Source organism: Balaenoptera physalus (assembly GCF_965194825.1).
Source record: "Balaenoptera physalus genome assembly, chromosome: 6".
NCBI classification, from domain to species: Eukaryota; Metazoa; Chordata; class Mammalia; order Artiodactyla; family Balaenopteridae; genus Balaenoptera; species Balaenoptera physalus.
Window position 1 is genome coordinate 91749210 of NC_138885.1, and position 12935 is coordinate 91762144.

At 36.7% G+C, this 12935-nt stretch overlaps 1 protein-coding gene across 4 annotated transcripts in view; it reads right to left on the reverse strand.

Moving 5' to 3' along the window:
- ORC2 (origin recognition complex subunit 2) overlaps window positions 1–12935 on the reverse strand; it is a 50686-nt gene that overhangs the window by 17148 nt on the left and 20603 nt on the right. For 2 of the 4 annotated variants that reach the window (XM_082467102.1, XM_082467101.1), the window contains 6 exons: window positions 12014–12106; window positions 11312–11343; window positions 9778–9825; window positions 9299–9359; window positions 6680–6873; window positions 5591–5689 (listed from right to left, as the gene is read on the reverse strand). In XM_082467102.1, the coding sequence (XP_082323228.1) occupies window positions 5591–5689; window positions 6680–6873; window positions 9299–9359; window positions 9778–9825; window positions 11312–11343; window positions 12014–12106 (527 nt within the window). The remainder of the gene's footprint in view (window positions 1–5590; window positions 5690–6679; window positions 6874–9298; window positions 9360–9777; window positions 9826–11311; window positions 11344–12013; window positions 12107–12935) is intronic. The other 2 variants (XM_082467103.1, XM_082467104.1) reach the window with 2 other exon arrangements.

Sequence of the window (12935 nt, forward strand, 5' to 3'; positions counted from 1 at the left end):
AGAATCTGCCTGCCTATGCAGGGGACACGGGTTCGAGCCCTGGTCGGGGAAGATCCCACATGCCGCGGAGCAACTAAGCCCATGAGCCACAACTACTGAAGCCTACATGCCTGGAGTCCGTGCTCTGCAACAAGAGAAGCCACCGCAATGAGAAGCCAGCACACCACAACGAAGAGCAGCCCCCGCTCGCCACAACTAGAGAAAGCCCGCGCTCAGCAACGAAGATCCAACGCAGCCAAAAATAAATAAATAAAATAAGTAAATTTATTAAAAAAAAAAAAAAGAGTACCTAGAGACAAATGGCAATGAAAACACAAAGATCCAAAACCTATGGGATGCAGCAAAAGCAGTTCTAAGAGGGAAGTTTATAGCTATACAAGCCTACCTAAAGAAACAAGAAAAATCTCAAATAAACAATCTAACCTTACACCTAAAGGAACTAGAGAAAGAAGAACAAACAAAACCCAAAGTTAGCAGAAGGAAAGAAATCATAAAGAACAGAGTAGAGGGCTTCCCTGGTGGCGCAGTGGTTGAGAATCTGCCTGTCAATGCAGGGAACACGGGTTCGAGCCCTGGTCTGGGAAGATCCCACATGCTGCGGAGCAACTAGGCCCATGAGCCACAATTACTGAGCCTGCGCATCTGGAGCCTGCGCTCCGCAACAAGAGAGGCCGCGATAATGAGAGGCCCGCGCATCGCGATGAAGAGTGGCCTCCACTTGCCGCAACTAGAGAAAGCCCTCGCACAGAAATGAAGACCCAACACAGCCATAAATAAATAAATTAATTAATTAAAATTAAAAAAAAAAAAGAACAGAGTAGAAATAAATGAAATAGAAACAAAGAAAGCAATAGCAAACATCAATAAAACTAAAAGCTGGTTCTTTGAGAAAATAAACAAAATTGATAAACCATTAGCCATACTCATCAAGAAAAACAGGGACTGGACTCAAATCAATAAAATTAGAAACGAAAAAGGAGAAGTTACAACAGACACTGCAGAAATACAAAGCATCCCAAGAGACTACTACAAGCAACTCTATGCCAATAAAATGGACAACCTGGAAGAAATGGACAAATTCGTAGAAAGGTATAAGCTTCCAAGACTGAACCAGGAAGAAACAGAAAATATGAACAGACCAATCACAAGTCATGAAATTGAAACTGTGATTAAAAATCTTCCAACAAACAAAAGTCCAGGACCAGATGGCTTCACAGGTGAATTCTATCAAACATTTAGGGAAGAGCTAACACCTATCCTTCTCAAACTCCTCCAAAAAATTGCAGAGGAAGGAACACTCCCAAACTCATTCTACCAGGCCACCGTCACCCTGATACCAAAACCAGACAAAGATACTATAAAAAAAGAAAATTACAGACCAATATCACTGATGAATATAGATGCAAAAATCCTCAACAAAATACTAGCAAACAGAATCCAACAACACATTAAAAGGATCATACACCATGATCAAGTGGGATTTATCCCAGGGATGCAAGGATTCTTCAGTATACGCAAATCAATCAATGTGATACACCATATTAACAAATTGAAGAATAAAAACCATATGATCATCTCAATAGATGCAGAAAAAGCTTTGGACAAAATTCAACACCCATTTATGATAAAAACTCTCCAGAAAGTGGGCAGAGAGGGAACCTACCTCAACATAATAAAGGCCATATATGACAAACCCACAGCAAACATCTTTCTCAATGGTGAAAAACTTAAAGTATTCCTAAGATCAGGAACAAGACAAGGATGTCCACTCTCACCACTATTATTCAACATAGTTTTGGAAGTCTGAGCCATGGCAATCAGAGAAGAAAAAAGAAATAAAAGGAATACAAATTGGAAAAGAAGAAGTAAAACTGTCACTGTTTGCAGATGACACTATACACAGAGAATCCTAAAGATGCCACCAGAAAACTACTAGAGCTGATCAATGAATTTGGTAAAGTTGCAGGATACTAAATTAATGCACAGAAATCTCTTGCATTCCTATACACTAATGATGAAAAATCTGAAAGAGAAATTATGGAAACACTCCCATTTACCATTGCAACAAAAAGAATAAAATACCTAGGAATAAACCTACTGAGGGAGACAAGACACCTGTATGCAGAAAAGTATAAGACACTGTTGAAAGAAATTAAAGATGATACCAACAGATGGAGAGATATACCATGTTCTTGGATTGGAAGAATCAATATTGTGAAAATGATTATACTACCCAAAGCAATCTACAGATTCAATGCAATCCCTATCAAATTACCAATGGCATTTTTTACAGAACTAGAGCAAAAAATCTTAAAATTTGTATGGAGACACAAAGGACCCCGAAGAGCCAAAGCAGTCTTGAGGGAAAAAAAATGGAGCTGGAGGAATCAGACTCCCTGACTTCAGACTATACTACAAAGCTACAGTAATCAAGACAATACGGTACTGGCACAAAAACAGAAATATAGATCAATGGAACAGGATAGAAAGCCCAGAGATAAACCCACGCACCTATGGTCAACTAATCTATGACAAAGGAGGCAAGGATATACAATGGAGAAAAGACAGTCTCTTCAATAAGTGGTGCTGGGAAAACTGGACAGCTATGTGTAAAAGAATGAAATTAGAACACTCCCTAACACCATACACAAAAGTAAACTCAAAATGGATTAAAGACCTAAATGTAAGACCGGACACTCTAAAACTCTTAGAGGAAAACATAGGAAGAACACTCTGACATAAATCACAGCAAGATCTTTTTTGATCCACCTCCTAGAATAATGGAAATAAAAACAAAAATAAACAAATGGGACCTAATGAAACTTAAAAGCTTTTTCAAAGCAAAGGAAACTACAAACAAGACAAAGAGACAACCCTCAGAATGGGAGAAAATATTTGCAAATGAAGCAACTGACAAAGGATTAATCTCCAAAATATATAAACAGCTCATGCAGCTCAATATTTAAAAACAAACAACCCAATCCAAAAATGGGCAGAAGACCTAAACAGACATTTCTCCAAAGAGGACATACAGATGGCCAAGAAGCACATGAAAAGCTGCTCAACATCACTAATTATTAGAGAAATGTAAATCAAAACTACAATGAGGTACCACCTCACACCAGTTAGAATGGGCATCATCAGAAAATCTACACACAACAAATGCTGGAGAGGGTGTGGAGAAAAGGGAACCCTCTTGCACTGTTGGTGGGAATGTAAATTAATACAGCCACTATGGAGAACAGTATGCAGGTTCCTTAAAAAACTAAAAATAGAATTACCATAGGATCCAGCAATCCCACTGCTGGGCATATACCCAGAGAAAACCATAATTCAAAAAGACACAAGCACCCCAATATTCACTGCAGCACTATTTACAATAGCCAGGTCATGGAAGCAACGTAAATGCCCATCAACAGACAAACGGATAAAGAAAATGTGGTACATATATACAATGGAATATTACTCAGCCATAAAAAGGAACCAAATTGGGTCATTTGTAGAGACGTGGATGAATCTAGAGACTGTTATACAGAGTCAAGTAAGTCAGAAAGAGAAAAACAAATATCATATATTAACACATATATGTGGAACCTAGAAAAATGGTACAGATGAACCGGTTTGCAGTGCAGAAATAGAGACACAGATGTACAGAACAAACGTATGGACACCAAGGGGGGAAGCGGTGGCGGGTGGGTGTGGGTGTGGTGGGATGAACTGGGAGATTGGGATTGACATGTATACACTGATGTGTATAAAACTGATGACTAATAAGAAACTGCTGTATATAAAAAAAAAAAAATACATGCACTACGCAGATGTTAGTTCCATCTCTTCCTTGAACAGCTTGGTTTCTTGACACATGTTTTCAGCTAGTCTCTGATCTGAGTTGCAATACCTATGAGACAGGTGGAAACAAACAAACAAAACAGAAAAAAACAAAAACCCCTAACCACACAGCACCATGTCATCCAAGCCATAGAGGTTTACCCTATGGTAAACCTCTCTTCTCTCTTTTCTATAGCTGGAAAACTCTGTCAAAAGCCCTGTATACCTTAGGAAATTGCACTGAATTCCTATTTCAGATAAAATCTTGATTCTCTCTGAGTCAATAACAATCTCTTCGTGACTTAAATTATCAAGCCAGTTTCTTTTTTTTTTTTTTTTGGCTGCATGGCTTGTGGGATCTTAGTTCCCTGACCAGGGATTGAACCCACGCCCCCTGCAGTGGAAGCACAGAGTCCTAACCAAGGATCGCCAGGGAAGTCCCTCAAGCCCAGTTTCTAATGAAAGATTTTCTTACTCAGATGGTTCTTTGTCCTCTCTTAGTGAGGTATCTGTCAAAGCCCTGAGTCTAACTGTATGGTATTTTTTTATAAAATGAGACACTGGAACCATAGTATATAGCAACCTTGTTACCTTACTGCAATGGGCAGGCTTTCCATAATTGCAAGAAGCAGAATATCCTCTGATTTTTGCAAGGTTTTTAACTGAGAGTCAGGTCAGTCTTTGTTTTATGACCAGTGTGAGGTTCAATGAATATGTGGGTTAAACTGATAACAGAGATTAATGGTACATGGATATCAAAGAAACTATGACCCTGCACAGGGAACTATATTCAAAATCCTGTGATACATATATATACAATGGAATATTACTCAGCCATAAAAAGGAACGAAACTGAGTTATTTGTAGTGAGGTGGATGGACCTAGAGACTGTCATACAGAGTGAAGTAAGTCAGAAAGAGAAAAACAAATACTGTATGCTAACACATATACATGGAATCTTAAAAAAAAAAAAAGAAGAAAAAAAGAAAATGGTCAGAAGAACGTAGGGGCAAGACGGGAATAAAGATGCAGACCTACTAGAGAATGGACTTGAGGATACGGGGAGGGGGAAGGGTAAGCTGGGACAAAGTGAGAGAGTGGCATGGACATATATACACTACCAAACGTAAAATAGATAGCTAGTGGGAAGTAGCCGCATAGCACAGGGAGATCAGCTCGGTGCTTTGTGACCACCTAGAGGGGTGGGATAGGGAGGGTGGGAGGGAGGGAGATGCAAGAGGGAAGAGATATGGGGACATATGTATATGTATAACTGATTCACTTTGTTATAAAGCAGAAACTGACACACCATTGTAAAGCAATTATACTCTAATAAAGATGTTAAAAAAAAAATCCTGTGATAAACCATAATGGAAAATATGAAAAAATATATATACAGGTATAACTGAATCACTTGGCTGTACAGTAGAAATTAATACAACATTGTAAATCAACTATACTTCAATAAATTAAAAAAAAGAAACTATGACCCTGATGATTATAGATCCTGAAGAAACAATAAATAAGAGAAAAATATGTAATTATATACGTATAATTAGAGTATGTCAAACAATTCTAATCCAATGAACCAGTTACCATTTACATAATAAAATACGCAATAGTGATGTCACACTAATTTGTGTTTCATTTGATCAGGATAGTATTCTGCTATGTACACTTACTCTTCAGATTTGCTGCTTATGTACTATATTTTTCAGCTCACAATAAGAACAATTTACAAATAACACTCCTTGCAACATACCTGATCCAGTTTAGCCCTCTTTAGTTTCTGCAGTGTTCTATCAGAGGTTAAAACTTTTGAACTGCTGTGGGCTTCAAAATATTCTTCTACTAAGTCACTCTGAAAGTGGACAAAGCAAAGTGAGTTCTTAGTTTCAGATATTTGTTTTATATGAGGACTAGACAGTAATATTAGCATAAACAGGATATGTGAAATTCTTTACTTGGCAGTCAGTATTTTCTTTTTGAAGCAACAACACAGACTAAGGACCAAGCAAATTTAATTCCAGTAATAAAACTGAGTAACTCTTAGGATCATAAAAGTTGAAGAAAATCACTAGATTGAAGTAGTCTGCCCAAAAACGATTCCTAAATTCCAACATATAATTCCCATTTAGACTGGGGAAAAAAAAGGGTTTTACACATCAGGACCTTTGTTTTGCCTCACACACTCCTAGCAAATCCTTTAATTAGTACAGTTGAAGGACTGTGGAAATGAGAAAGACATCAACAGCAAGGTAAAAAAAGACTTGCCTACTATTCCAGTAAAATGACTCACCACGTGTTCTACTGATTTGAGGCAGGACTGAGCTGCGTGGTGGTAAGGAAGGAATGGAAAGTCATTCAAGCAGGAGGCTTCCTAGACTGCTCTGAGTCTTTACAGAGCACGCTGGGATAATTAGCCTTTTCTCAGGCCATAATAGGTGCAGTGTTCTCCAAACGACGCAACATGGGTCCATAGTCACATCATTTATTACTTACACTGACTTTACATCAGCAACGTTACAAAAATGAAACTATATAAAAAGGTATATACTAAGAAGTCTTGCCGCCAATTATCCAATCAATATTTATTTAAAAGCTCTTTTTATTCAACTGAATTGTCACCTTTAGCATATACTATGGTACTGATACATGAATATGGATACAGAGAGGCCAGGATATGAAGTCCAGAAATAGACACAAATATATGCGGGAATTTATGTGAAAGGCTGAGAAAATGTAGAAAAGTGAAGAAAAAAAATTATGTTCATCCTCCCATTTGGATCTCTTAGGTAGCTTATCTTTGAGATATTACTGATTTTTCTTTAAAGTCTCTCTCTTCACTTACTGTTTTATCTCTTTTCATTTTCTTAGAAGGCGTTTCTTTGCAAACAGGAGCCGAAACTACTCTATTCTGAGCTTGAATCTGTTCGCTCAGTATGACTTCATTAGTGTCCTCTTCATATTCCTGTGCAACCCCTTCATCGTCCTCCGAGTTGGAAGCAGAATATTCACTTTCACTGTCAGAATGAGACCTTGGAACTGTGTGGGGAGGAAGCAATTGGGAAAATTGGACAGTTTGACAAGAGAGGCATTGTGGGGTATTAAGAAGAGTGTGGGCTTTGAAGTAAGAGATTGTGACTTCTGGTTTTGTCATTACTTGCTGATGATTTCACCAGAGCTAGTTATGTAAGTTTTCTGAGCACCAGTTTCCTCACTTATCAAATGAGGCTACCAGTGTCTAATTTAATAAAGCATTGTGAAGATTACATTGAAATGCATGTAAAGCAACAAACAATGCCTAACACATAGGAAATGTGGCAGAAATTGTCAGTCATACCTAATACCATTCTCTTTCCTTCTTCCTTGCTAATAGAATTCATTGTAAAATGTGGCAATGTGCTCCACCCTAAGGGATAAATAATCACAGTAATTTAATTGTCTTTTCCTTTGCCAGATACGTGTTCTCTCAGCCTCCTTTGCAACTAGAGTTGGCTATGTAAACCTTTAACCAATGAAACTTGAGGAGAAATTTGCTGGAAGCTTCTGGGAAAGATTTTCCTCACTTATGGAGGGAAAGCCCCTTACTTATACCCATAGCTTAAAGCTATGGAAGCCATTTTGCAATACAAAATATCAAAACTAGAGATGAAAAATGCCAGCGGCAAAGCGAAAAGATAGGAAGAACCTGTGTCCTTCATGACACTGTTGAGTCACTACATCAACCGTGAACTGTGTATCCCTAGACTTATGATGCGAGATACTTCAGTGTCCATGGCTTAAGCCATTGTTATAGAATTTTCCATTGCTGCCTACTGAAAATGCCACCCTAACTGATAGAGCACTCAATAAATGACAGCTACTACTTTAAGTACTACTAATACATACGCACAATCCATCCCATAGTAGATATAAGAATTATATTTTTAAACAAACCGTAGCCACCCCCACCACTCTCCAGAAATAATAAAGCTAGTTTTATAATCATAAAGTAAGGATAAAACTTACACTCAACAAAATAAGTATAAAACTATCGTAAAAGGTTAACTTCCAAACTATGAATGAAATAATTTTAAGCAAATCACTCTTTATTTTGAAGAGCATATTTCAGAATATCCAGAGTCAGCATATAACAAATATAGATACTGAAAAAGAAAAAAAAAAAAAAAAAGGCTTGATTTTGTGGGCATACATAGCTTAGCAGATTCAGATTTGCACTGATTGCTGCCCATGGTAGATGCAAGGGTTAGAAGTGGTAGGAGGTACCAGACAATGTCTTTACCCTATTTACATGAATACATCACACATGTTGATATATTTGTTTGGTGGTGATTGAGAAGGAGAAGGAAGTTCACCTTCTCTCTAAAAAGGATTCTTCTGTGGGGTAAGGAGGAAACTTAAGATGTGGGATGTATTTGAAATAAAATAATCAATTGCATATATCATCTTTTATTGCTTCAGATATACAATAATTTAGTGTTACAATTTTTATGTTGATTAAAAATGTATTATCAACTCTATACCTTGAAAAAAAAAGGGCTACAGAGCATAGATTTAACAATGTTAGCTAACATTATTGTCAAGGGGTCAACCCCAGGAAAGGAGTTGACATCTTTCAGAAATATAAAGGTCAAAAAGTCATTTGCCCCAAAGTTAAATATTTAAACCCCAAACCAGAGAGTTCCCTGGCAGTCCAGTGTTTAGGACTCAGTGCTTTCACTGCCGTGGCCCAGGTTCAACCCCGGGCTGGGGAACTAAGATCCCGCAAGCCACGTGGTGTGGCCAAAAAAACCCCCCCAAAACATAAAAAAACCCAAAACCATTTATAATTTTCCCAAAGGTGGGAACCATGTCTGTTTACTTGGCTTTGTATAGTATTCAGTACAACTGTAAATATTTAAAATTGTTTCAATATATTGATAAAACTTCTAAATAAATCAACAGAACCATTTCTAAAACTGTCTCAGGCAAATAAACTAAAAGGCATGTTATTTTATTGAAGAATTTTAACTAACCTCAATATCCATTGACTATAATGTAAAGACATAGTGCTAAGTGCTATGAGTTAAAATATAAGATATAGTCCTTGCCCTTAAGGAATCTACAGCTTAATTGAAGACATGAACATATCCTTTCTTTCATGAAAAGAAATAGCAATAAGTAGTTATAATAATAAAAGGTAATAATAGCCAACACCTGTTAAGCACATACCAAGGTCAAGCACTACACTAAGCACTTTGACATCCTTTATTTCAATTAATCTCAAAATAACTCTGAGGCTGGTACCATTATATTATTATCCTTATTTCGCAAATGAAAAAAATTGAGGCATAGAGAGGTCCCTGTAAGTGGCAGCCCAAAGATAAAAAGTAAGCATTCTAAGACTAGAACCTGTATATTTAACCATTATTGCCTCTTGTTTAGACGCTTCTTTTTATAAAAACTCAGTGTAAAAAGAAATACACACCTATTAGTCTTTTCCTTAGCCCACGAGGTGCTGTTGACAGAAATTCACTTTTATCATTGTTCTGTTTAAAAATAAAAAAGCAATATAGTTTAAATAGTCAAATAATAATGATGACATGAAAATTAATGATGTCTCTGAGTCAAAGAAAGGCTAGAAAGGAAGAAAAATATTTTGTTTTCAATAGACATTAGAACCAGATGAGCTCCTTCCTAGACCTGGAAGACAACAATATATGAATTTGTTGCGGGGGGAGAGTATGACAACAAAAATGATACAACGAATTCCGAAGGATTCCTAGAGTGGTTCTAGAAGTTGTATTCCAGACACCTGCGAAGGATGCACTTCTATTATTATGTAAAGAAAAAGCTTATCAGCCTTTGAAGCATTCTTCACCCATCAGATTAGAATATTTTTTCTAAAAAAAGGTAATACTGTCCAGGGATGATGAGTAAGCAAGGAAATGGGACTCCTATACTTACTGCAGTGGGCCTTTCCATGTACGAGAAATTTACTGGTGTTAAAGTAGTCTGTGAGAAGGAGAGAAAAAAGATTTCTACTTTTTACTTCTGTATTTTTAATTTTTTAAACATTTTACAGAGTATAACGCACATTTTTCTTTTCCTTACAGAATACAACACTTTAACACCATTCAATTTCTAGCATAATAAAATGCCTACTGGTGTATACGTGATAACTTAACAGTACTGATAAAAAGATAAAGTACCCTGTGTTTTTTTGGCAACATGAAAATATGACAAAAAATTTAAGTCTGTTATCTTGTGATAAGTTGTGGGTGCTAGTTACAAATATTATAACTAAATTTTGATTTGGGATATTAAGAATACTATTGTAATAGGTGATCTGATCACCTACTGGGTTTATAAAGTATATCACAGTATATTTCAAACTTCTTTGGTCCAGATCCTTATACAGTTTTTTTTTACGTTTTGCCACCTTGATCCAGTACACATGTGCATATATAACTTAACCAAATTATAATTAAATAATACTTATAAAATAGAAATTTTCTAATTTATTCTATTTCATTTTTTTAAACTGTAGATCATGCCCTACTAAACTGATTTCAAGACTGAGAGTTGAGACAACCTATATCCATATAGCTTAATTATCAGGTCTGAGAATATTTGTGTCAAAATAACCAATTCAGAAAATTCTTGCTCAAAAAGATAAGGCTATAAACTATTAAATAACTTCACTGTTTGCTACAGAAATTTCTGCAAACTAATTTATCTTGACAGTTTGCTCATTTGGGCAACCTATTTTCCCATCAGGACAACAGACTACTTACCAGGGCAAACAGCTAGCTTATCAAACATTGGTTTACTTATCAAAACTCAATTCAAGACCCTCTCCTCACTGTGTCCACTACTCCTAAAATACTATGCCATGAATTCTGTCTAAGACAGATCAGTTCCCCATCTTGATAGATGTGCCTTAAACCCCTCGAGTCCAGATCCCCAAGCCCTATACATATTCTCTCCTGAACTCCCCCTTCTAAGACAGTGCACTAAGACTCGCAGACTGATGTTCTCTTTTATTGTGGTATGTAAATATAATACCACTGACTAACAGGTTTTCTGATCGTCTCTTAGGGAATAAACAAGATCCACTAATGTGTTGCGATCCACAACTTGAAAAAGAATGCCAGAAGACCCAACACAGCCAAAAATAAATAAATTAAATTAAATTAAAAACAAACAAACAAACAAAAAAACCACCCAGGGATAGTTCTGACATAGAAAAGGCACAACAGGTGGGTCCAGAAGACCTAGCTTCATTTTCCAGCTTTTCTCCTTCCTAGTTTGGTGAACTTAGACAAGCCACTTCACCTTTCTGAGCCTCAGATTCTTTATCTGTAAGTTAGGTATTTAATTGGCAAATACCTATAAATGATAAAAGTATTATCTAAATTAAGAGATGAAATGGATATTTTTCATCATGTCTTAACTTTGTAATACTAAGGGTTTTCCTTGTTTTTACTCAATTGCTTACCTTCAACTGAACTTTGTCTGAAGCAGAATGCCCTAAAGAATGAAACAAAAAGCCATTACTTACTACAAATACTTCACTTTCCATAATAGCCTAGTTTCATTAAAAGCAAAGGTGCAGGTTCTACCCAGAAGCCACTACATATTATTGAATTCTCAATTAACTGCATCTCCACTAGAGGCTGAACTGTCACTATTAATTTTATGATTTCTCCCATTAATGACATTTCTGTAGCACTCATGTAACAAGAAAAAATGGAGTCCTTTTCATTGTTCATTATTTTTAAAGTACACTATTTAATCTAGTTAGAATGGGTCATTCAAAAACAACTGCTCCACAATTCTCCAAACTATAAGACTTCCAAATCCCCAAAACCCTATTTCCAATAGTATTTGCCAAAGCAAATCTTCCACAAACATTTGGCTAACTCAAGCAAATGACAACAGGATTTAAGACTGTTTCTAGTTGGCCCTGTCAACCTGTACAACTTCAACCCACACAGATCTTTTCCCCTTTTATTGATAGCTAAATATGGGTATGCTAAAGCACACAGGTTGGGGTACTAACTGCATTTACTGAATGAATTTTCAGAACAGAAAAGAAGAAAATATATAAAAATGCACTTAGACAAGAAAAAAAAGTAACATACTATAACTTTGAAGCAACTATGAAAACTCTCTTTAAAGAAGTGAAGTAAAATCTTACCCTTGCTACACTGAGGAACGTCTATGGTAATTTCAGGATCACTCTTCAAATCGGATGAAACACTTTTTCTTGGTGTTTTTGCTAGTTCTGAAGCTGTAAACAGACAAAAGAAATATATAAAAAAAACTTTTAATGGACAACAGTAGATTAAGAGGGGAAATAGCCTTATTTCACTTACATAAATTAAAAAAAATAAGAAACCTGCTGCTTCTAATATCAGAAAGATAAATAAACCTAGCCATATTAAGAGTACTACTGCTTTCACCTTTACTCACTGTGTTCCAAGCATCTTCCAAGTCTTCCTTCAGTTATCCACAGGTCTCGCAAAAAAATACAAATAAAGAGCTAACTTTAACCTCGCTGGTTTCTCCAATTATCACACACTCTCCCTCTCTCTTCTCCATTGACAGGTTTATACTCCTTCCATTTCTTTACCATATATATTTGAGGCACATCTTTGCTAACAGTTAAGAAAGAATGGCCAGAAAGTGGGATTTAAAATCAACTGAAGGGCTTCCCTGGTGGTGCAGTGGTTGAGAATCCGCCTGCCAATGCAGGGGACACGGGTTCGAGCCCTGGTCTGGGAAGATCCCACATGCCGCGGAGCAACTGGGCCCGTGAGCCACAGCTACTGAGCCTGTGCGTCTGGAGCCTACGCTCCGCAACAAGAGAGGCTGCGATAGTGAGAGGCCCGCGCACAGCGATGAAGAGTGGCCCCCGCTCGCCGCAACTAGAGAAAGCCCTCACACAGAAACGAAGACCCAACATAGCCAAAAATAAATAAATTAATTAATTAATTAAAATCAACTGAAAACTGTGTATATTTAAAATTATACTTTTAAAGCTCTTGAGTCTCCCATAAAATGTGGTTTATTTTATTACTTGTGCCTAAAACCCTAACACATATTAATAATGTATAAAA